The 25,745-nt window shown below is 40.6% G+C and overlaps 1 protein-coding gene across 1 annotated transcript in view; it reads left to right on the forward strand.

Annotated features, from left to right (window-relative positions):
• unm_sa1614 (un-named sa1614) overlaps positions 1–25,745 on the forward strand; it is a 52,419-nt gene that overhangs the window by 9,577 nt on the left and 17,097 nt on the right. Inside the window, exons 4-17 of the mRNA XM_023287446.3 lie at positions 7,065–7,139; positions 7,261–7,310; positions 7,420–7,549; positions 9,351–9,436; positions 9,550–9,625; positions 10,900–10,980; positions 11,118–11,215; positions 12,253–12,322; positions 12,558–12,645; positions 12,825–12,873; positions 14,369–14,541; positions 18,612–18,745; positions 20,433–20,524; positions 20,607–20,793. Coding sequence (XP_023143214.1) covers positions 7,065–7,139; positions 7,261–7,310; positions 7,420–7,549; positions 9,351–9,436; positions 9,550–9,625; positions 10,900–10,980; positions 11,118–11,215; positions 12,253–12,322; positions 12,558–12,645; positions 12,825–12,873; positions 14,369–14,541; positions 18,612–18,745; positions 20,433–20,524; positions 20,607–20,793 — 1,389 coding nt within the window. The remainder of the gene's footprint in view (positions 1–7,064; positions 7,140–7,260; positions 7,311–7,419; positions 7,550–9,350; positions 9,437–9,549; positions 9,626–10,899; positions 10,981–11,117; positions 11,216–12,252; positions 12,323–12,557; positions 12,646–12,824; positions 12,874–14,368; positions 14,542–18,611; positions 18,746–20,432; positions 20,525–20,606; positions 20,794–25,745) is intronic.

Raw genomic sequence — 25,745 nt, forward strand, 5'->3', positions numbered from 1 at the left:
CCCAAGGTCCAGATCCCACACCTATGAATGCACTAAATATAAGTAATTCAAGACTGCAGAGGTGCCAGGCATATACACATTGTGATGAAACAGTCATTTCCTTTCCTTCCCTGTTTAAAATGGGGTTCAAGTCTTCCTGAAACTGTGCAAAGAGCCTTTCAGGGTGTATTCTATTTTTCCAAGTTTTAGAAAGTGCATGATGTCTTTGATCCATCTAGTAAAGCTGGGAGGTGCCTGTTCTTTCCAGGAAAGAAATATGAGACGCCTGGCTATTAAGGAGGTGAATGATATTATTACCTGAGCATTTTGTTTCAGTAAAGAAATCTCCTGGCTATAACCAAATAGGGCACACAAGGGATTGGGAGTAATGTCTATTTGAAACATGGTCATATATGCCCCAGAAATGTTAGACCAAAATGTATTAAGTCTTGGGCAGGACCAAAACATATGTATATGGTCTGCAGGTTGGCATTGACAACGAGGGCATGAAGGATTTGTATTGGGGAACATATTTACCAGCCTTGCCCTGGTCAAGTGCACCCTCAACACAACCTTAAGCTGTATAAGACGGTGCTTAGCTCAGGGGGAGGAGGTATTTATTAGTTTTAGCACTGCCTCCCACTCATTAGTTGTCATTTCTTTGCCAAGGTCACATTCCCAAAGTCTCTTGATATCCTGAAGTGAGTGAGGAACACATTTATCTATACTATTGTATAGGATAGAGATTAGATGTTTGCTATGTGGAGATAATGATAAAATATGGTCAATTGTGTTTTTTGTCGGGAGATTAGGAAAAGATGTATTACTGTTCTGGACAAAGTGTCTAATTTGCAAGTACCTGAAAAAGTGAGCATTAGGTAGATTAAATAACTGTGAGAGCTGGGTAAACGATACAAATTTGTCATTAATGTATAAGTTTGATGTAGATTTAATACCTTTTAAGTATCATGTCTTAAAGGTACCGTCTGTAAGCGAGGGTGGGAAATTATAATTATTTCTAATAGGAGAAAATATTGAGGTAGTCTGGAAGTTGAAATGTCTTCTAAACTGGGACCAGATTCTAACTGAGTGATAAACCACTGGGTTAATGCGAAACTGGCTGAGAGGAGGAGTTGTTGGTGCACATAGAACAGACTTTAAGTCAACTGGGCTGCAGGTATACTCCATTTGGACCCAGACCTCAGGATTATTGGTTAGGTTTTCATCAGTCCAATTCAGCATAGATTTTATATTGCATGACCAGTAATAGTGCATGAAATTGGGTAAAGCCAGGCCAGCAAGATTTTTAGGTCTTTGAAGGGCACTCTTTTTGATTCTATGTGGCTTTCCGTTCCAGATAAAAGACAGTATGCTTTTGTCGAGTGATTTCAAAAAGGATTTTTGAATCAAAATTGGAAGGTTTTGGAACAGATAGAGAAATTTTGGCAGGACAATCATTTTGATCAGGTTAATTCGTCCAATTATGGACAGCGAAATATTTCTCCATCTTTCCATGTCTTTTTTACATTTCTCAAATAAAACACCAAAGTTCTTAACAAAAAGTGATGAGAATGCAGATGTGACCTCAACTCCAAGATATTTAAAGCCCTTGCTGATGATTCTAAATGGAGAATGTGATGGTAATATTTGAGTGGCTGCCTGATTTATAGGGAACATTTCGCTTTCATCAACGTTGATCTTATAGCCTGAGATTTTTTCCCAAATTGGTTTAAGGTAGTACGTATGACAGGTATAGATAACAGAGGCTTTGCGACATATAAAAGGATGTCATCCGCATATAAAGATATTTTATGAACAAGCCCCCCATGCTCGATACCAACAAAGTCCTTGGCTTGTCTAAGGGCGGCAGCCAGAGGTTCAATCGTGATAGCAAAAAGGAGGGGAGAAAGGCTACAGCCTTGGCGGGTACCTCTACCAAGAGGGAAATAATCAGATTGTTGTCCATTTGTTATTATTGCAGCCAGGGGTTGAGAATACAGCAGTTTTACCCAAAAGATAAAGGATTCCTCAAATTTGAATTTTCTGAGTGAAGAAAATAGATGTTGCCACTCGACTCGATCAAATGCTTTCTCACCGTCAAGTGATGTCACCATTTCAGGAGAGTCAGATGGAGGAGAATAAATAATATTAAAAAGCCGTTGAAGGTTTGAACATGGATATCTTTTTGAAATGAAGCCCGTTTGGTCTGGTGAAATTATTTGTGGAACGACCTTTTCCAGTCTCATTGCTAACACCTTTGATAGACTTTTGCAGACGACATTTAGCAAAGAGATAGGCCGAAAGGAGGCGCAATGAAGCAGATCCTTACCACTTTTTGGTAGCAATGTTATAACTGCTTTTCGAAGAATTGGGGGGAGACTTCCCAGTGATAATGACTCATTGTACATGGCTTGAAGCAGAGGGCATAACTGATGAGCGAATTTTTTGTAAAATTCAGAAGTGTAGCCATCTGGTCCTGGAGTTTTGCCATGCTTCAAGGATTTAATGGCTTCCAGAATCTCTACCTTGGAGATTTCACCTCCTAGCATAGAGTTGTGTTCCACTGCAACTGATGGGAGGTTAAGTTTTTCCAGAAAGAGTCTAAGCTGTGATGGGTTGTTGTCACATTCGGAGGTGTATAATTTGCTGTAATACTGCTTAAAAGCATTGTTTATTTCTCTGCGATCTGTGAGTGTTTCCCCTATTTGATTATATATTTTAGGAATGAGGCGAGAGGACTGGGCTTGATGGGATTGTTGGGTTAATAGCTTGCCGGCCTTGTCGCCTGAATCATAAACATTAAACTGAGCTTTTGAGAGTAAATGTACTGCCCGATCTGTTGTTAGTAAGTCATATTCTGTCTGCAAACCTAATCTTTCTTTAAATAGCATTGGGGAGGGTGAGGCTGAGTATTGGCTATCGATATTGGCAATAAGTTCAGAGATATCATTAAGTTTGGAGGCTCTTAATTTTTTTGCTCTAGAGGAGTATTCAATTATTTGCCCCTGAATATCGGCTTTAAGTATCTCCCATAGGGTGGAGTGAGAAATTTCTGTAGAGGTGTTGGTGTCAAGAAAAAAACGGATTTGAGTGGAAACATGAGATACAAATTGTTCGTCAACTAGGAGAAGAGGGTTCAGCCTCCAGTTACGAGATGGCCTAATGCATTTAGATTAATCTAAATGAAATGAAACAGCACCATGGTCTGATATTGTAATACTTTGGTATGAGCAGGCGCTAACATTACCAAGTAGTCTGTTGTCCAGAAGGAAGTAATCAATACGAGTGTATGTGTGGTGAACATTAGAGAAAAAAGAGAATGCTTTCTTGTTGTCAAATTTAAATCTCCAGATATCTGAGACACCATTCCGGGTGATAAAATTGTTCACGACTTTGGCAGATCTTGTAACGGAGTAGGCTTTATTTGATGATCTATCTAATGTGCTATTAAGCACACAATTGAAATCTCCCCCTATTATCAGGCTGTAGTTGTTATCACTAGGTATAGTGGAGAATAGTTTGTCAAAAAAGGAGTATTCATCAAAGTTTGGGGCATACACATTGACCAACGTAACAAAGCTGGAAAACAACACACCCGAGACTATTACAAATCTTCCACTTAAATCAGTTATCACCTCCTTTGCCTGGAAGGGAATATCCTTATGTATTAGGATTGCAGTACCTCTAGCAGTAGTATTAAACTGTGAGTGGTACACCTGACCTACCCAGCCATTCCTAAGATAGTTAACATGATTATTTTTCAGGTGTGTTTCCTGCAGAAAAGCTACATCTGTGCAGGTGCTGTAGATAGGACATGATTTTCTGCCTTTTCACCCTGCTATTCATCCCTTTAACATTTAGAGAGACAAAATGGACAGGTCGACTTCAATTAGAGTTATTTGTTCTTGTCATGTCTTATAAGTTGGATGATACTGGAGCATAGGCAAGATGGAAACACGAAGATGGGGAGGGAGAGAGAAGAAAAAAAGAAAAAAGAACCAAATTGAATAAACAGAATAAAAAAAGCAAAACCAACAAACAAACAAGCAAAAAAAAGAACGAAAAAAAAAACCACAAGTGTATCTGGGTGAAGATGAGGGCCCTGAACACTACTCTTCTATCTGTCATCACAGATAGCCCCTAATTTACTCTTAAACTCTGTTTTAACAAGGATAAATGAAACCATATTGTGCTCAGTGTGAAACTCTATGCAACCGCATGTTTATTAACACAGTTCACCTATCAGAAACTACCAAAAACAAACAAAAATATTTTCATTATTGAGAGAGAGAGAAAAAAAAAAGACAGTAGCAATTTAAATAAGACAGGCTGAACTGTTGTCACTGTGTAGACAGTGATTATGTACACATCCCCGCATCTACCTGTATGATGAAGCACCGATTTGTCATCGAGTAAGTTAAACCGTCACACAGATTACAATTAAATTATTTTAGAGTCCATGCAGAGCAAGTGTCCACCGTTCAATGCAATGTACAGATATCTTGCAAGTTACCTTATAGCTGAATAAGTCTGTAGAAGTTTTGAGGGTTACTTGAATAAATCTAAAGTGAACAGATTCTCATGAAAATTCAGTTTAGTTCATTTACCAGCTTACTCACTGCGATCCCAGTGGTTTTCATACCAACAGAAACTTGGAATCAACATGACCAACTATACGTGTCCACAGTTGTCTCTACATACTATAGATACCTCACCCCACTGGTAGAGGCAGACGGCCGCCTTCCCTGAGCCTGGTTCTGTTGGAGGTTTTTTCCCTTTAGTATTGTAGGGATTTTTTCGTTCCTTCCCACCATTGCTCATAGGGAAACTAAAGGCATCTTTGGACTGTTGAGTTTTCTGTTCTCTGTTTAGAATTTGTAAGGTCTGTACCTTACTATGCTAAGCACTGTGAGATGACACACTACTGTTCAAAAGCTTGGGGTCACCCAGACAATTTCATGTTTCCCATGAAAACTCACACTTTTATCCATGTGCTAACATGGATAAAAGCCTTTCAACACCATTAGCTAACACAATGTACCATTAGAACACAAGAGTGATGGTTGCTGGAAATGTTCCTCTGAACCTCTATGGAGATATTCCATTAAAAATCAGATGTTTCCAGCTAGAATAGTCATTTACCACATTAACTATGTTTAGACTGTATTTCTGCTTAATTTAATGTTATATTCATTAAAAAAAGATTTTCATTCGAAAATAAGGACATTTCTAAGTGACTCCAAACTTTTGAACCGTAGTGTTTGCTGTGAATCTGCTCTATATAAATAAAGCTGACTACGATTGAACTGAATATTTAACTAAGTATAATTTTAATCTCTTCCATGCCTAAACACAATCCTTACTTACAAACCTTATCTTCTGTGCAGTGTGATGCAAAAAAATCATTAGAAAATCATAGTTTTTAACGGAAAAGTAAAAATTCTGTAAAAAAAAAAAAGTGTGTGTGTGTGTGTGTGTGTGTGTGTGTGTGTGTGTGTGTGTGTGTGTGTGTGTGTGTGTGTGTGTGTGTGTGTGTGTGTGTGTGTGTGTGTGTGTGTGTGTGTGTGTGTGTGTGTGTGTGTGTGTGTGTGTGTGTGTGTGTGTGTGTGTGTGTGTGTGTGTGTGTGAAATTCTGCACCCGTCTGTGTAACTGTGAAGCCATCAGTGACTCAGCTGAGACCAACAAAAATACATTGTTTGATGTAACCAGATTCTGTGAAAAACAAAAAACTACTGTCCTTGGCACCACCGAGTAGCCATTAATGACTTGGATGTGACCTACAGTTACATGACAAAATTCAAGGACTTTCAGTTGAATTGCAGGCGGTGTTCATTACAGAGCAGAGGCGAAAAGTATGGACACAAATTAAAAACGGAAGTAATACAATATCTACAATATGTTTTTTTCCAGTGTTGGTAACACCTGTGGGCACTTGGAAAATGATGGACATGTTATTTCCAGTTAATTAACCCTTTTTTTGTAAAATAAATAATCAAACAAATTCTTTTTTTTTTCTGATTTCTGTCATTCTGACTGAATCATTCTGGACAGAAGATATTTTTAAGTTCTCTCTCTTTCTAGTCATGGTTGTTCTGTTTCCCAGAACCAAATCATTCCCAATTTAATTCAGAAAACTTACAGTTAAAACATCCAAGCTTAATATTTGCACTTAAAACCTCTCCTGTGAAGTGTTTTAGAATTTAGATTAAAAATGATTCAGCTTTTAACTCGATGATTGAAAACCTATGATTCATTCTTGAACGGTTCAAACTTCCTTTAATAGTCGTCTAATGAAAACTGTGTGATTCCAGTTAGATGGTCCGTTCCAAATTCCACTGGAAAAACCTCTGATTTAGAATCATATGATTTTGTGTCATGTGGTTTTCACCTTTGTGGCACTGATCAAGCAGCATGTACACTAGAGTTCAAAAGTTTGGGGTCGCTTAGAAATGTCCTTATTTTCGAAAAAAAAAAGCATTTTTCCCAATGAAGATAACATTAAATGAGTCATAAATCCAGTCTAGACATTGTCAATGTGGTAAATGAATATTCTAGCTGGAAATTTTTAATTGAATATCTCCATAGGGGTACAGAGGAACATTTCCAGCAACCATCACTCCTGTGTTCTAATGCTACATTGTGTTAGCTAATGATGTTGAAAGGCTGATGATTAGTTGATTGATGGTGCAATTATGTTAGCACACGAATAAAAGTGTGAGTTTTCATGGAAAACATGAAATTGTCTGGGTGACCCCAAACTTTTGAACAGTTGTGTAGCTCATCTGATATTTATATTCATTTAACTGACTGAACACAGTGTCACAGATGGGTAGTTCAAGGACTGTGGGAAAGTTGAGAATCTGGCAATTTTTTCAGTTTTTACAGTTTCTGGTTCTGAAAATGTGATTTTCAAATTTTGGTGCGGAGGGTTAATTTTGTTTGTAAACCAACATTTTAAAATGAAAAATCTACTTGTGTCTTATTCAATATTCCTGGTGTTGCCCTTATGAAGTAATCCCTAAAATATTACCCGATACCTTTCAGGAGTTAATCTTTTGGATGACCTATGCTTGTTTGTGTGCAGTTAAAGAGCATGCTGCACAACATCAACTTCTTCCTGGACTCTGTGGTTAAAGGAGACCTGCGGGAGGTGAAGGGGGTGAGGAACCATTACAGTTTAATGGTTTTATCGGCCATATTTTTTTAAATGCCTCAAAATAATGTTGTCAAACTAATAATAATTACAGTGACTCTCTAATAATGGTGTTTTGTTTCTGTAGGATCTGAAGAAGCCTTTCGACAGAGCCTGGAGAGACTATGAGAGCAGATTGTGAGTGAAGATCAAACTGAATTTTACTGTAATCTGTTGCAGGGCGTCTTTGTTTTGTGTTTGAATTCTGAAGCAGGTGGAAGAGAGATGAAGCTGAGTGTGTTTGCAGTAAGCAGGTGGAGAAGGAGAAGAGGGAGCTGGCTCGGCAGTATGGGATGGTGAGGAGCGAGGTCAGTGGAGGAGAAATCGCCGAGGAGCTTGAGAAGGAGAGGCGCTCCTTCCAACTGAGCATGTGCGAGGTCAGTGACCCCGCCTCCCATTTCTCCTTTACTTCCTCTTCCTGCTCTACTTCGTGTTTCTCCTCTTCTTTTTGAGATGGATTTTGTTTTTGTTCCAAGAACGTTCTGAGGAAGTTCTTGAAAGTTCTACCAATATTTTCAGCAGGAAGTTCTCTTTTACTTCCCAGAATCTTCTTCTTGAAGGCAGGATATCTAAAGATGGTCTAAAAATATTTGACAATAGCACCTTTAGAACGTTCTGATGAAGTTTTTCAAAGATCTTTTAGAAATTTCAGCAGGGCCTTCTTTTTCAGTTCCCATAATCTTGTTCTTGAAAGCAAGATAACTAAAGATGTTCTAACAATGTTTGGCGATAGCATTGTTAGAACGTTCTGAGGAGGTTCTAGAAAGTTGTTGTAGCATTTTCAACAGGAAGTTCTCTTTTACTTCCCAGAATCTTTTTCTTGAAGGCAGAATATCTAAAGATGTTCTAACAATATTTGACAATAGCACCTTTAGAACGTTCTGAGGAAGTTTTTCAAAGATCTTTTAGAAATTTCAGCAGGGCCTTCTTTTTCAGTTCCCATAATCTTGTTCTTGAAAGCAAGATAACTAAAGATATTCTAACAATGTTTGGCGATAACACTGTTAGAACGTTCTGAGGAAGTTCTAGACAGTTCTACTAGTATTTTTAACAGGAATTTTTCTTTTAATTCCAAGAATCTTCTTCTTGAAGGGAGGATAACTAAAGATGTTCCAACAATATTTGGCGATAACACTGTTGGAACGTTTTCAAACATCAATGTTGCATTTCTTTGTTATCATTAAACATTGTGGTAACATTTTATAGATGCTATAACACGTTCCCTTAACAACATCCCCAAAATGTGCTCAGAACATTGCAGCCATAATGTTCCACCTTTGATAATATCGTTATCATGGAACATTGAATGTTCTGTAATGCGTTCAACCAACACAACGGCTAAATGTTCTACCTTTGATATATCGGATTACAAGAACGTTCTAAAAAGTTCCTTATGAAAAACTGCGTGGTGTCTGAGGTCTCTAACACGTAAAAATGTTTTTCGTGTGTGATGTGATACCTTTTTGGAGAACACTGTGATAATTGTTTCATCGAAGAATGTTCCATAGAGTCTGAACGTTAAAGGAAAGGAAAAAAGGAAAAATCATCTTGGGCCTCGATAATATCTGGAAAGCATTTTTTGAATGTTGGCTTGAGAACGTTTCTCCTTTGATATCATTGTAGTAATGTTTTATTTAGGAATGTTCTATATTGTGTTCCCTCAACCAAACGAGAAAATGTTCTACCTTTAATATATTGCATTACAGGAACGTTATAAACATTCTGCAAAAAAATGTTCTTTAGTCTGAGGCCTTGATAACATCTGGAAAGCATCTTTTGAATGTTGGTTTGAGAACGTTCCTCCTTTGTTATCATGAAAATTTGTGAAAATGTTTATAGAAGTATGTTCTAAAAAATGTTCCCCCAACATCCCTAAAGCATTCTGAAAATGCTCTAAGCAGAATGTTCCAGTCTTGTTTATTAATTTATTAGTCACATTTCAGGGATGTCCTATCAAGAATCTTCTGTCTCAAAAACCTCTTGAGAACGTTTTTCTAAATGTTGCTGTAATATTTGCCCTTTGCTATCATTGTGGACATGTTTTTAGAAGAACGTTCTATTACTATGTTTCCCTAAAAACTTTATTAGAACTTATAGGTAATGTTCTGGAATGTTCTCTGCCAGCTGGTTCTTCGGTGTTCTTCACCTCCTCAGTAGCTCGTATCTTCTGTCTGTCAGTATCTGATTAAGGTGAACGAGATCAAGACGAAGCGAGGCGTCGACCTGCTGCAGAACCTCATCAAACACTACCACAGCCACAACAAGTAGGAACACACACGCGCACACACACACACACACACACACACACACACACACACACACACACACACACACAGTAAATCAACATGTTGTGTTTACTGTGTGTGTTTTGTGTCAGTTTCCTGCAGGAGTGTGTTTCCACCACTCAGAGGCTGAAGCAGTACATGGAAGAGCTGAATGGAGTCCTGACCACAGTAATGACAATAAGCAGCCTGCAGGGGGCGCTAGTACAGAGTTCTAGTGGTGTTGTCATAGTTCCGTAGTCCTTTGTGTCTGCAGTAAAGGAACGTTGCTCTGGGAGCCTTGTTTTTCTCTATAGCGCCACCTACCAAAGTAAATAACTGAAGTCGCAGCATGTATAGAAGCAGCATCATGCTTCTAGCAAGGTTTTGGCAAGTCCAAGGTTACGTTGGTGGTAATTAAAAATTATCCTTTCATATCTCTAACTTGTTCTGACCAACCACCTATCACACATACTGATATGAGCCTTGAAAGTTTACCCAGAATGCAGTTTTTCCCCTAAACTTGTCCAGGATGACTCAAAAATTGCGTAAAATGAGTCAGAAGATGTCCAAAATACCCCCAAAAATTCACCCAAAATGATCAGAAACATCTCTTAAATTACTCAATTTTTGCCGAAAAGGACAAAAGCTTCTCCAAAATGACCCCAAATTGTCAAAAATTATCAAAAATGTAGGTTAAAAAAAAAGATCCTTTCTTTGTCTCTCACTTGTTCTGACCAACCACCTATCAACACGCTGATATGAGCCTTAAAGTTACCCCAGAATGCACTTTTTAAGGTTTTCTCTGGTGAATTATCAGAAAACAGAAACACATCCAGGACACCAATGATTATTTCTAGGACTCATAGACATTAAACTGCTGCAGTTTTACTGTTCAAACTATGATACATCCCATAATATTGATGCTCAAAGTTGGTTATAAGAAAAAATGAACAAAAAACAGATTTAGTCTTTATATTGTGACACTGGAGTGAATGTAAAACTGATTTTGTTGAACTCAAGCGTGTTTTTCCTCCTAAAATGTCATGAGTCTATCTGCTGAACTGATGAAATTCTGAGGCTCAGAAATGATGGAAAAAGTAAATTTAAAAAGTAGAAATTTGGACCCACCTCTATGTACTTCAAGGACCTGAAACCCAGGAAATATTCATAGAATGAAGATAAAACTTTGCATTAATTAATTAAATGTACCAAAGTTATTGTTGATAAAGAATCACTGGTGATAAAATGGTGACCTAGCTATGCAGCATCAGTTACCATGGTGATGTAGCCGTGTAGCATCCGTTACCATGGTGATGTAGCCATACAGCATCCGTTACCACGGTGATGTAGCTGCGCAGCATCTGTTACCGTGGTGATCTAGAGCAGCCATATTAGTCTGCTTTGCTGCTGCAGATCAGAGGTGAGATGTTTGTTTGTTTGTTTGTTTGTTTGTTTGTCTGCAGGTGAAGCAGCGTCAGGAGGAAGAGAAGAAGCAGCTTTGTGCCCTCAGAGATCAACTGAGGCCCGTTGTCCAACCAGAGCAGGTCCAACACACAAACACTGACTGACACCGTATCATTTACCTGTACAGCACAGGTGAGTAACGTGTGTGTGTGTGTGTGTGTGTGTGTGTGTGTTTGTTTGTGTGTTTGTGTGTGTGTGTGTGTTTGTGTGAGTGCAGGACTCGTTGCCGAAGCAGGTGTACAGCATGCATCAGCTGCTGGGAGATAAACAGTACGGAACAGAGAGGTCAGGGTTCCTCTACAAGAAGAGTGACGGGTAAGTACAGAAACAACTGACCTGCATGTGTTTAATCTGACAGTGATGTAATAGAGAAGTTAATTAAACACTGAATTTGTGTACTGTTTTATACATTAAAGGTGTTTATGTTACCAAAGACAATGTAAAATAGTTAAAAATATTTGCAGTTCATCATAAGCAATAACCAGGAAATATAATACATTTTTTACAGGAGCAAATTTTCTAATTTAAGAGATATTTTAACCCCGTGGAAACCTAAAATCTGCTTTAAAAAGTCATGTTATCTTTAAAATATCAACAGAGTTACAGCATTTATCAGAGCCAGAAACTGTATAAACAGATTCCTCAGATTTTTAATTTTCTGACTGTCCTTGACTGCATCATGTGTAATGTACATACACACTGTACATATTTAATTATTTACATTTTAATTTGCCTCTCCTATGCGTAAACACAACCTGCAGTTCAGATGAAAAGTCCTTGAATTTTTGTAACATGACTGTCAGTCGCAGCTGAGTCATTAAAGGCCTTGCGGTTTTGCTGAGGAGTCCAGAATTTTTTGTTTTTTACAGAATCTGTTTAGAGCAAACAGTTTATTTTTGGTACATTTTTGAACAAGACTGTGAATTTGATTTAAAAAAGTCTCGATTTTGACCTCACATCTGGTTAATTTTCATCAAATATCACAAATGAGTAGTTCAAGGACTGTCAGAAAGATGACAATCTGGAGATTCTCTTTGTTTTTGCAGTTTTTGCCTCTGATAAAGGTGGAATTTTGTCATTTCTTCAAAGATAACATAACTTTTAATGTTCATGAGATTAAAGACTAGTGACATGATGAATGCTGCATGTCTGTTCTATTTATCTATCTGGAACTTTAACCTTTCAATGGAACACTTTGAAGATCTGTCCTGGAGTAGAAAGCAGATAAAACATCATCACTTTTGAAAAATCCAGTACGCAAATTCATCCTCACAAAGACAAACGCACAACTACACACACCGCTGATGTTATTAGTGTTACTGAAGGACTAAAGGTATTTGTTTGTGTTTCAGGTTGAGGAAAATGTGGCAGAAAAGGAAATGTTCGGTTCACAACTGTTACCTGACCATCGCACACGCTACTGTAAGAGAGTGTGTGTGTGTGTGTGTGTGTGTGTGTGTGTGTGTGTGTGTGTGTGTGTGTGTGTGTGTGTGTGTGTGTGTGTGTGTGTGTGTGTGTGTGTGTGTGTGTGTGTGTGTGTGTGTGTGTGTGTGTGTGTGTCTTTCTGTGTGTGTGTGTCCTCTATAAGGTCTGTTCTACACATTAAGCTTTGATTAATCGACTCTTATCGACCCTCTTCCTTCTGTTTGTGTCTCAGCCTAACAAACCTCCCACCAGACTGAATCTTCTCACCTGTCAGGTTAAACCCAGCGTGGAGGACAAGAAGTGCTTCGACCTCATCTCTCGTAAGACACAAACACACAAATAAACACAACAACAGATGAAATTTAGTAAACTTTACACGGCACATAAGCACAGAACACAGTTAGTGTTAATGAAACAAACAATGAAAACAGTATCTACACTGATGATATAAACACAAATAAAGACCTGTGTAATAAACAGCAGACATCTTCTCCTCCAGATAATCGGACGTATCACTTCCTGGCTGAGGATGAACCTGAATGTGTGGCGTGAGTAAGAAATTTCTGGCATCTTTAAACATGTTCTCTCTGACCAACCATCCAGAACCCAACATTTTAAAGGTCTTCTAATGAAAAGAACCCAGAAATGCTGCAATTTGTTGCATTTTTTGCTTCAAAATTGATTATCAAGTCCTGTTATAGAAACAGAACCAGGTCGATCTCTGGAGAACTGTCTTAAAAAAGGTTCCTTTAAGAACCAAATTTTTTGCCAAAGTTCTTTGGAGCTCCATTTATGGTGACCAGATAAGCTATTTTTTACTGGCTCTTTGAGGAAACTTTGGTGATTTGTTACAAAACTGTTGAATGGTTCTTTGAAGAACCTCTTGGTAAAAGGTTCTTTGTGAAGCTGAAATTTGTTCTGTAGCATCACTGAAAAGCAACCACTTTTGGTTCCAGTTTGTATATTTATTCTGTAGGGTTAGAATGTCAAAAGAACATCGACAAAATACAGTCAAAGAAAAATGTTACTGGAGTGATATGCTAAATTGATAGTGTTCTTAAATGGTTCTTCAAAGTGACTTCACCTCTTGAAGAACCTCTTTTTTTGGTTTGATGGCAGGTAGCACCATGGCATTAGAGCCGCAACTAAGAAATGATTTTTATTCTGGATGAATCATGGGTTCTATTAAACATCAAAAAACAGAAAAGAACAGTCTTGAATATAGTTCCTGAAAGAACCTTTTTTGTTCTTTGGAGCGCAATTCATGGTGCCTATGGGACTCATTTTTTGATGGTTCTTTGAGATTCCTGTGAGAGTTCTGTAAAAAACCTCTTGATAAATGATTCTTTGTGGATCTAAAAATGGTTCTTCTTCATCACTGCGAAGAACCATTTTTGGGTCCAGTTTGTATATTTATTTTGTAGAGTTAAAATGTTGAATGGACATCGACAAAATACAAAGAACAATGTTACGGAGTGCAATGCTAAATTGGTAGCATTCTTTTATTACCCAAAGAATTATGGTTCTGAAATCGTTCTTCAAAGTGGCTTCACCTTTTGAAGAACTTCTTCATTTGGTTTGGTGTCAGCTGACAACATGCCTTTAGAGCCTCAACTATGTAATGATTTTTATTCTGGATGAATCTTTTGTTCTACAAAACATCAGAACACAGAAAATCCTGAAATCAAAACAGAACCAGGGAGAACCTTAAAGAACTATCTTGAAAGTAGTTCCATTTTTGAAGTGCTATTCGTGGTGCCTAAAGGTATCATTTTGATGGTTCTTTAAAGAACTTCTTGCTGAAAGGTTCTTTGTGGATCTAAAAATATTTCTTCTGTTGTATCACTATGAAGAACCATCTTTGTTTCCATGTAGCATCTTTATATTTTATGTATAGTGTTAGATTGTCAAGGACAGACTACAGTCTCAGTACAGTGTTACTGGACCGCAATGCTAAGCTGCTAGATTGTTCTTTTAATGAGACTCTGTGTTGTTCTGCTGTACTGATGTTTCTGATCACTTGAGAACATGTTCTGTGTCCAGCTGGATCTCGGTGCTCAGTAACAGCAAGCAGGAAGCTCTGAGCGTTGCTCTGGATGGCGGTCGGAGAGGAGGTGGAGGCGGCGAGAGCAGCGTGGAGGATCTGACCCGAGCCATCACCGATGACATACGACGCATGCCAGGAAACAGCAGCTGCTGTGACTGTGGAGCTCCAGGTAATCAATCAATCAATCAATCAATCAATGAAACAATCAATCAATCAAACAATCATGTCTGCTCTCTGATCCTCTTCCTCTCTGCTCCAGCTTCAAAACAAACAACCTCAACAGGTTTTATCTTGAAATGACTGAAATGTTTTAGTTATCTGCAAGAATTTCAATAATTGATGTCACTCAGATTCTAGGGAACTGTTTTTTAAAAAAAATATTATTATTATTCATCATAATAAATAAAATAAATAATTATTCCATAATGAAAGACATTATTTATTGGATAATTCAGGTTGAAAAGAGTCCTGAAGAGAGAATCCTATATTTATTTGCAGTCTTTGTAACGTTACTCTCTAAAATTTACTAATTATTGCATTGGCTTGTTTGGAAATAATAAAAGGATACAGTAACTCTTCAACCCCAAAATCCACCAGCAGGTTTGAAAGGCATGTCATCTTTAAAAAAGTGCCAGAATTACACGATTTTACCAGTCAGAAACTGTGAAAATGGAAAGATGAGTTGAGAAGGATGAGGAAAAATAACCAAATCTAAGCTTAGAATCGAGACTTTTCATGAAAATCTCTTTTTTTCTCCATGTCTTGTCCAAACATTTACCAAAAATAAACTGTTTGCTCTAAATATCAGTGACGTGCAGTCAGGGGAGGCAGGTGAGGCACGGCCTCACCTGTCATCACGGAAATATCAAATTAAAAATAAATTAAACAGTTATATTTATTTAGTACTTTAAAGTTCTTTTCCATTTAACTTCGCCATTTTTTGATTTTTTTTTTTTCAAAATCGCTGAATTTTCACATTTACCGTTCAAATACTAAGTAGAGACGAGCGGTGAGGCAGCAGCCCGCTGAGCCTCACCATGGATTGCACAATGACTATGCTAACTGCTGGCTTGCTCTGCAGTGAGACCGCATTGCTGTCCCTCTGCATATCGCTATTAAAATGTTCAAACACTTTTAGTTTATGAACTAAATTTCTACAGTTTAATTGGTGTATATAGTTTAATTGGTACAGTGTTTATTTTATTTTATTTTTATCAACAACTGTATGTGTGTAACATATTCTTGCGCTGAGCGATCATAAAACCGCTGCGAAGAGGCACTAGGTGAGGCACGCAGTTCTTCTGCCTCATGACAGGGGGCGCTGGTGATTCCAGAGATTCCCCCGGCTGCAGAATAATAGAATTAGTGACAGCAAGCTACAGTAAACAGTTAGCAAGTCAAGTGCAACCATCCATTTATTTTCTCGTATTGCTTGGCCTTATTTTCAAAATGGAAGATTACATATCTAAATTGAAAGAATTTTCTAAACTGGACTTTCAATCGAAGCAGGAGATAATAATTAAAGGAAGACCAACACCGGAGCTAAAAAGTTTGCTTCAGACAACGGGACAGAAGACCCGTTCTTTTCAGACAGACTGGTACACACGAAAAAGCTGGCTGTGTGGATGTCCAGCAAGAAACCGCCTTTTCTGCTTTTCCTGCCTTCTTTTCTCAACTTGTGACAATGTCTGGACTCAGATGGGATATTGCGACCTGAAGAATTTACAAAGAAGCCTCATCAAACATCAGTCGACCGCGCACATTCAAAGTCAAATGGCGCTAAAAACGTTCGGGATGTCCAGGATCGACTTGGCTTTGGATGAACAGCGAAGACTCAACATCAGCATCCACAATGCTAAGGTAAAGGAGAACCGAGAGATTTTAAAAGATCTCATCAATGCCACCTGCTTCCTTGCCAAACAACAGCTGGCATTTCGTGGAAATGATGAAAGTACAGGCTCTGCTAATCGTGGCAACTATGTTGAACTATTACATGCTTTCGCTGAGAAAGATGACAGGCTAGCGAGACATTTGGAGACATCCACTGTATTTTCTGGCCTGTCTAATAGAATACAGAACGATTTAATCGAAGCAGTTGGTGATGTCATTAGAAATGACATTAAAAAGGAGATCGGTGCAGCCCCATTTGTTGCTGTAGAAGTAGATGAGACCACAGATGTTACAAACCAAGCTCAGATTTCGGTCATATTACGGTATGTAGCTACATCTGAAGCAGGCTGTGAGGTGAAGGAAGCGTTTTTGGGCTTTGACGATGTGAGTGAGGACAGACGCGCTCCTGCCATTGCTGAGTACGTCCTCGGAGTGTTGGAGAAATATGACTGTGCTGACAAGCTTGTAGCTCAGACATATGATGGAGCCGCTGTAATGGCCTCAGAACTTAATGGTGTGCAAGCTAAAATTAAAGAAAAAGTGCCCGAAGCCATGTTTACGCACTGTTACGCACACAAACTGAACTTGGTGCTCTTGCATTCAGCGAAGTGCATGCCCGAATGTCGCACGTTTTTTAAAACAGCTGAGGGACTAGCGGCATTTTTCAGCAAGTCCACAAAGCGCACTCACTTGCTGGATGATGTTGTAAAGCGCCGTTTACCCAGAGCAGCACCTACAAGATGGAGCTCTAACTCCAGGCTGCTGCAGACAATAAGCATGCACCAAAATGATCTGCGCACGTTATTTCGGGTAATTACGGAAAATCCCGACAGCTGGGATAATGACACGCTGATGATGGCAGCAGGATACGATCGGTGGCTGTCAAAAGCATCAACATGCTTTCTCCTTATGGCGTATGAGGACATTTTCAATGAAACTGACGCACTTTTTAGAGTGCTGCAAAACAAAGTGATGGACATTGAATATTGTCTTGTACGCATCCGCGACACTGTTGCAGCTCTCGAGCGCATGAGACTGAAGTTCGACAGTTTCTGTGACAGATTTGAGCAGAAATGCAGCACACTGGGCCTGACAGAGAGTGGAGACAGACATTCGATTAGATGTGAACGAAAACGAGTGTTCTGTAACATTCTGGAGAACATAAGCTGTCAAATGAAGGCCAGGTTTGATCATTTTGGTGAGCTGGCTTTCCTTGGTTTGGTGGACTGCGCAAAATTCGGTGAAATGTCCCAAAACTTTGATGACGCGAAACTGCAGAGCCTGTCAAAATATGCCAGATTCTTTGACTTTATGAAGCTAAAGGCGGATCTCGTTGGACTGTATAGCTCACAAACGGTGAGGGATGGATGTAAATCTCCTGGACAGCTTCTTAGCTTTTTGGCCCAGAAGGATCTCATTGAAACTGTTCCTGAGGCGACAAAGTTGCTCCAGCTCGTGCTCACCATTCCAGCTACTACAGCATCGGTGGAGCGGTCATTCTCAGCACTGAAAAGACTGAAAACATACAGTCGGAACAGGACTGATCAAGGACGACTTTCTTCACTGGCAGTGATCTCCATTGAGACAGAGAGACTTTTAAAACTGAAGAAAGATAAGGAAGGCTTCTACAAAGAAGTTATCGATGCCTTTTTTCAGAAGGAGCGGCGCATGGACTTCATTTATAAGTAAAGGTAACATGATAATAACGTTTTTTTTAAATTCTTTTTTTCTATACTACAGTTTGTATATGTAAAGAATGCTGACATGACATTTTAAACAAAACACGTTAACTGTTGCCAATCAAATGGTGAATAAGCTACTCTGTAGAGTTCATATGTTTGTAAATCTGGCTGTGATGACGTCAGTGCCTCACCAGCCATGAACCTCACCGCACGTCACTGCTAAATATATTCTGTAAAAAACAAAAAATTCTGGACTCCTCAGCCTCACTGTGATGCCTTTAATGACTCAGCTGCAACCAACAGTCGTGACGGAAATTTGGGCACTTTTACAGACTACAGACCGTATTTAGACAGAGCAAACAAGATAAAAGTATGGAAACTAATTCAAAATATAAACTGTAAATATACACTTTAATTTGTACTGTTTTTGTGTATAAATTATTATTTTACCAAGTGTCTGTGGATATTCAAAAACTGCTTATTTATCAGATGTGAACAAATGAAGGTTGGTTGGTTGGTTCTGACATTCTGCTGCACAAACACTATTACCATTTATACATTTATTACTGTATCTCTGGAATAAACATCCAGGAGGTCAAAGGGCATCATTTAGTGTTTAAGGTGAAAATCTACAGGTGGTGTTCAGGTGAGCTCTGTCTCTCTGTAGATCCTGGATGGCTCTCCACCAACCTGGGCATCCTCACCTGTATCGAGTGTTCAGGGATCCACAGGGAGATGGGCGTCCACGTGTCCAGGATCCAGTCTCTGAGCCTGGACAGTCTGGGAACCTCAGACCTGCTGGTGGGTCTCACCTGTTAGCCAGCAAGATTAAGAAGCTTTATTGTCATTGCAAGTGTACAATGAAATTCCATACAAGCTAATCCTTTAGCAGCCGAATGCGTGGTCACTTGGGTTCTGTAAAGTATCTTGAGACAATTTGACCTGTAATTGGCACTATATAAATAAAATTGAATTGAATTGAACTTGGTCAGCCAGGTTTACTATGCTCTGCGTATCAGAAGACGGAACATTTACCGCAATTTAGAAAGTTTGAGATAGAACCTTGAATTAAATTAGCTTCATGTCCAGTTAGCTTTGATTTAGCTACAGGTTTAGTTGTTCGAAAGCTGCAATGTAACATCAGACAGCTTAGCAGTCCAGTTGAATGAAATTTAGCTTTTAATTCCAGCTAGCTTCTAGGTCCAGTTAGCTTTGAGTGAGGTTCTAGGTCCAGTTAGCGAGAAGGGAGCTTCTAAATCCAGTTAGCTTAGAGTTTTCTTTTAAACCTTGTTAACATAAAGTAAGTCAACTTCGCTTGGAAGTAACTTCTAGGTTGAACTTGTTCATATGTCCATGTAGCTTAGAGGTAGCATGCAGATCTAGAACTAGCTCACAAGTCCAGTCAGTGTTGCCAACTTGGCGACTTTCTCTAAATCTAATCTAATCTAAATCTGGCGACTTTCCAAAGCCTCCTGGCGACTTTTCTTTGTCAAAAGCGACTAGCAACAAATCTAGCAACTTTTTCTGGTGTTTTGGATACTCTGATGTGAAAGCTCGGATCATTCTGCAGTTACTGCCCTCAACGAGCAGCAGGTGGCGCTGTGAGCTCCTCCCCTTCACAGAGCACAGCCGGTCAGTCCAGTAACCCCGCAGCAGTCCCACTGTCTGATTATAGGAGACCCACATCACTCCGCGGCCAGACGGCAGATAAATCGCACATGCGCAAAGTCGTTGCAGATCTCGTCCTGGCTTACAGAGCGGGATGTAAATGAAAATGTTTCTTCACTGTCATACTAAAATAAATCACTACATTTAGCCTCTAGTATAAAAACATATTTTGGGTGTTTTATATTCACTTTTTGTCTCTCCCACAATGTTATTCCTCTTGCCTACAACGTTGATTACAACTACATGTAAACGGAAAATTATGCAAATTAGGCAATGATGTCATTTAGCGACTTCTAGTGACTTTTAGGACAACCAACAGCTACTTTCCTTACTGAGGAGTTGGCAACACTGGATCCAGTTAGCCTAATGTTAGCTTTCAGGGCCAACTGGTTCTTTTTCCAGTTAGCTTATTGTTTCTGTCTAGGTGCATTTTGCTGAGAGTTGGGTTGTAAACCCAGTTAGCGACAGGGTAACATCAATGTCTGTTAGCTTAGAGTTAGCGTCTAGGTCCAGTTAGCTTATAGTCAACGTCTATATCATATTAGTTTAGTGTTGGCTTCTTGGTGTAGTTAGTTTAGAATTAACATTTATGTCCAATTAACTTAGAGGTAACATAAATATCCTGCTAGCTTAGAGTTAGCCTAAATGTCCATCTAGCTTGGAGTTAGCTTCTGTATTCAGTCAGCTTAGATTTTTCTTGAGTTTTGATACTGTAGTTAGTTCTAGATCATAAAGTTTGTCACATGACTCCAGTTTTGTTTTCATAATAACAGTATAACAATAAGTAATACTCATCTGTATTCCTCTCTGTCTCTCCCAGTTGGCCAGGAATGTTGGTAACTCTGGTTTTAATGAAATACTGGAGGCAAACCTGCTGAGTACATCTCTGAAACCCTCCCAGCACAGCCACATGTAAGACACGCTAACACACAGTCTGTTGCATTATTATAAATCAATTTAATTTAATGTGGTGCTGTGTGTTTATGGCGTTCAGGGCGGAACGTAAAGACTTCATCCTGTCTAAGTACCAGGACGTTCACTTTGTGAGGCGAAGCCACAGTTCAGCTGCAGCGCTGCGACTCGGCCTGCAGGAGGCAACAAAGAGCTGCGACATTTACAGTCTGATACAACTGTACGCTCAGAGGGCGGAGCTTAGCCAGCCGCTGCACATCCACATACAGGTAGGAACATACACAGAGGTATACACATACAGGTAGGAACATACACACAGGTATACACATACATATGCACAGGTACACACGCATACATTTATACACAGGTATAAATGTATGTCTACACACAGGTAGACACAGACACACACACACAGGTATAAATATACTACTGCTGTCAAGAGATTAAAAAAAAGGAGAGATTAATTAATTATGATCTGCAATTAATTAATCTTTTTTTAATCTCACCTAAAAATTGCTGAGAAAAGCCCTCAAGTTGAGGTATTTCCATTTAAATTCATTACATTATTGTGGCAGATCAAAAGATTGATATATAACAAAAAAGTGGCTTTATAAAGTAATTTATTGTTTTCAACAGACTTGAACAAATGCATTTCTAACCATTTATGTATTTAAGACTAGTCCTAAGTGCTGCCTGAAACCTTTACTTTTGACCACCAGAGGAATATTGCTGTGTTCTTTTGTCAATCTCTAAATAATTAGAAAATAAAATAAAACATCAGTTCCATATAAAGTGCTGTAAATTAACACCAAAAAACAGTAAGAATACTTATTTTTCAAGATGGCGCCGTGCCAGCAGCAGCTAGTTACAGCAGCTCCGGTTAACTTTAGGTCTGTTTAGTTATTTTTGTAGTTTTCTTCTCTTTTTAAGTTTTTCTTTTCAGCAAGTAGGGTGACGCTTTTGTACGGGACAGACATGGATGTGCAAATAGCGTTTTCCCTACTTTGTTTACTACTGTTTTCGGAACTTTTTAAATCCGCATCTGGTGACCCGTTCAGCCATGGCTCCATTGTTTACAGTCGGGAACAGCTGTTGGCGCTGAGCCAGGCCAGGCCGCCGTCGTGGGAGAGACCAGACATCCCAGCTGAGCTCCGCAGAAGGAGGAGAGGATGCCGGGCAGGACTGAAGCGTCGGGAGAAGAGGAGACGCTACAAGCCGTCCGTTCCATCTGTGATTATGGGGAATGTGAGGTCTCTCCCGAATAAGATGGAAGAACTGACGGCGCTGACCAGGCGGCAGTGGGAGTATAGGGAGAGCAGCCTCATGATGTTCACGGAGTCATGGCTGAACGAACTCACTCCGGACTCACTTTTAACTCTGGACGGATTCCATCTGGTCAGAGCGGACCGGAACGCGAGGGAGAGTGGTAAGAGAAAGGGTGGGGGCCTCGCGATGTATGTGAATGAGAGATGGTGTAATGCTGGACACATTAGCGTTAAAGAGCAGCTCTGCACTAAGGATGTAGAATTACTGGCGGTCAGTCTGCGTCCGTTCTATCTGCCCCGGGAGTATTCACATGTAATAGCCATTACTGTGTACATCCCTCCCTCGGCTGATGCGGCTGCAGCCTGTGAACTCATCCACAGTGAAGTGTCCCAGCTGCAAACATCTCACCCTCAGTCTCTTATCATCATCTCAGGAGACTTTAATCATGCATCGCTCTCTGCCACTCTCCCCACGTTCACCCAGTACGTGACCTGCCATACCAGAGACAATAAAACCCTGGACCTGCTGTATGCAAACATCAAGGATGCATACAGCTCCTCACCCCTCCCCCCACTGGGCCACTCAGATCACAACCTGGTGAGACTGCAGCCCATTTACATACCTATGGTGAAGAAACAACCCCCCACCACCAGGTATGTGAAGAAGTGGTCTGACGAGGCCACTGAGGCGCTGCAGGACTGCTTTGAGACCACAGACTGGGATGTGCTGTGTGGTCCACACGGGGAGGACATTGATGCACTGACAGACACTGTTACGGACTATATCAACTTCTGTGCAGAGAACATCGTACCGACCAGGAAAGTACGGTGTTTCTCTAACAGCAAACCCTGGGTGTCCCTGGAACTGAAGGCCCTGCTGAAGGAGAAGAGGAGGGTCTTTGGATCTGGGGACAAAGAGGAGCTGAGGAGGGTGCAGAAGGAGATAAAGAAGAAGATCAAGGCGGACAAGGCCAGCTACAGGACCAAGATGGAATCTCACCTGCAGGACAATAACACAAGGGAGGTCTGGAGAGACCTGAGATCCATCTCTGGTTACAGCAGAGGCCATGAGAGGGGAGCTGCAGCAGGAGGCCAGGAGTGGGCCAATGAGCTGAATCTGTTCTTTAACAGATTCGACTCTGCTCCCACTCCTCCCCCCTCTCATCAAAGCACCGACCAGCCAGCTCCTTCTTCACACCTCAGCTCTCTACCACCAACACCACCAACAGCACCCCTCCTCCGATCCCCGTCTTCTACCACCTCCGGACTCCACATACAGCCCCATCACCCCTCCTCGTCTCACCCCCCACCACCACCATCACCCCTCCCCCTGCCTCTCCATAACAGCTGATCAGGTGAGAAGTGAACTTAAAAAGATCAAGACCAGGAAAGCTGCAGGTCCTGATGGAATCAGCTCCAGACTCCTTAGAGACTGTGCAGACCAGCTCTGTCAGGTGCTGCTGCACATCTTTAACCTGAGCCTTAGTCTGGAGAGGGTTCCTCTGTTATGGAAGACTTCCTGCCTGGTTCCTGTCTCTAAGACCAGGAACCCCAGGGAGCCTAACCACTTCAGACCTGTGGCCCTCACTTCTCACCTGATGAAGACCATGGAGAGGATCGTCCTCAGGAACCTCCGTCCCCAGGTGAGCCAGTATCTGGATCCACTGCAGTTCGCCTACCAACCGAACATTGGAGTGGATGATGCAGTGGTCTACCTGCTGCACAGATCACTGACTCACCTGGAGAAACCCAGCAGCACTGTGAGGGTCATGTTCTTTGACTTCTCCAGTGCTTTCAACACCATCCAGCCTTCTCTGCTTAGGGTGAAGCTTGAAGGAGTGGGAGTAGACTGTCACCTGGCTGCTTGGACCATCGACTACCTCACCAACAGACCACAGTACGTGAGGCTTCAGGACTGTGTGTCTGATGTGGTAGTCAGCAGCATGGGGGCCCCACAGGGGACAGTGCTCTCCCCCTTTCTCTTCACCCTGTACACATCGGACTTCCACTACAACTCTGGGAGCTGTCACCTCCAGAAGTTCTCCGATGATACAGCCATTGTTGGGTGCGTATCTGAAGGGGACGAGCGGGAGTACAGGATGGTCATCTCTGACTTTGTGGACTGGTGTGAGCGAAACCATCTGCAGCTCAACGCCAGTAAGACGAAGGAGATGATCGTGGACTTCCGCAGGAGGAGGACACCCCGGACTGCACCGGTGAACATCCAGGGTTTGGACATTGACATGGTGGACACATACAAATACCTGGGTGTTCACCTCAATAATAAACTGGACTGGACACACAATACAGAGGTCCTGTACAAGAAGGGCCAAAGTCGTCTCCACCTGCTGAGGAGACTGAGGTCCTTTGGAGTGTGCAGGACTCTGCTTAGGACATTCTACGACTCTGTGGTAGCGTCTGCTATTTTCTATGCAGTGGTCTGCTGGGGAGCGGGGAGCACTGAAAGGGACAGAAAGAGACTAAACAGACTGGTCAGGAGGGCTGGTTCTGTCCTGGACTGTTCCCTGGACTCCATAGAGGAGGTGGGTGAGAGGAGGATGTTGTCAAAGCTCACATCCATCATGGACAATCCCTCTCACCCACTGCATGACACTGTGGGGTCTTTAAGCAGCTCCTTCAGCAGCAGACTGAGACATCCACCCTGCAAGAAAGAGCGCTATCGCAGGTCCTTCATCCCATCTGCTATAAGACTTTACAACATCAGCATCACTGGCTGATGTTAACATAAACTGGACTACATCATTACCACCCCAAACCATAAAATTTGCACTGACATTCTTGCACTGCACATCTCTGCACTTTTAAACTTTATTTTTATTTTTTCTGTTAAAAAATTTTGCCACCCTTGTATATATTGTAAATAAAGCTGCTGTAACAATGTAAATTTCCCCTGGAGTGGGGAGAAATAAAGAACTTTATCTTTATCTTTATCTTATCTTATCTTTATCTGAGCAATACAAGTATTGAACACAGAACTTGTTGCGTTTCTTCTGCTTCCGATAATATAAAATAACTAAAACAGACCCATCAATCACAGTGCTGTAAGTTAGCACATCAAAATAATATTGTTCATCATCACAAAATAAAGTGCTGAAATAACAAGCAATAATTTCTAGTAGGCTACAGAGGACATAGCAGCTATGCTGACCTCATGCCTCTTATTTCCTCTTCAGCCAGTCGCTGAGACAGACCAGCTTGGTCACATTTTCTGGGAGCAAGGCTGCCCTTTTTTTTGCACTTATGTGGCCTGCGAGGCTCTCACAAGGTAAGGAGGTTGCCGGGGAGGCCAGGTACTTGCGTGCTAGAGCTGACAGCTGTTCATAGGCTCTTGAGTTAGCATACCACCACTGCAGGGGACAGTCATCAGTACTGATGCTGGGTTCTGCTCTGTAGCACAGCAGCTCTCCAGACTCCATTCCATCTTCTTCTGAGTCAGAGTCAGACCCCAGTAGGAGAGAGCTCCTCCTCTTCTTCTGCGCTGGTTCATCATCCTCTGTGGAGGGCTGGAGAGTAGCTGCTTTTCTGGGCTCTGCTGCTTGGAACATGTTCTCCAGACTGGTCCACACCTGAATGAATGAATGAATGAATGAATGAATGAATGAATGAATGCATACATGGACAAGTGGATGAATAAATGTCATTAATACTAAGTGCGGTAAGCCATTTTATTTTACTTTTTGTTTTATTTTATTTTGTGAAGCACCTTGTGTTTCATTTCTTATGTGTGAAATGTTCTATAAATAAAGTCTGATTTGATGAATTGGACTCAATAGTCCAGCTTATCCTTATAGTCTTTACCTGTTTTCTCTTTTCTCTTGGAAGATATTTCAAATCCTTAAAACGTGGATCCAGTGCTGTGGCCACCTACACCATGTTTCGTTGGCATCAGCTCGCCGTGCTGCTAGATCCTCTGGAAGGCATTCTTGAACTTTACC

Source organism: Amphiprion ocellaris, chromosome 5 (genome assembly GCF_022539595.1).
Source record: "Amphiprion ocellaris isolate individual 3 ecotype Okinawa chromosome 5, ASM2253959v1, whole genome shotgun sequence".
Classification (NCBI taxonomy): Eukaryota; Metazoa; Chordata; class Actinopteri; family Pomacentridae; genus Amphiprion; species Amphiprion ocellaris.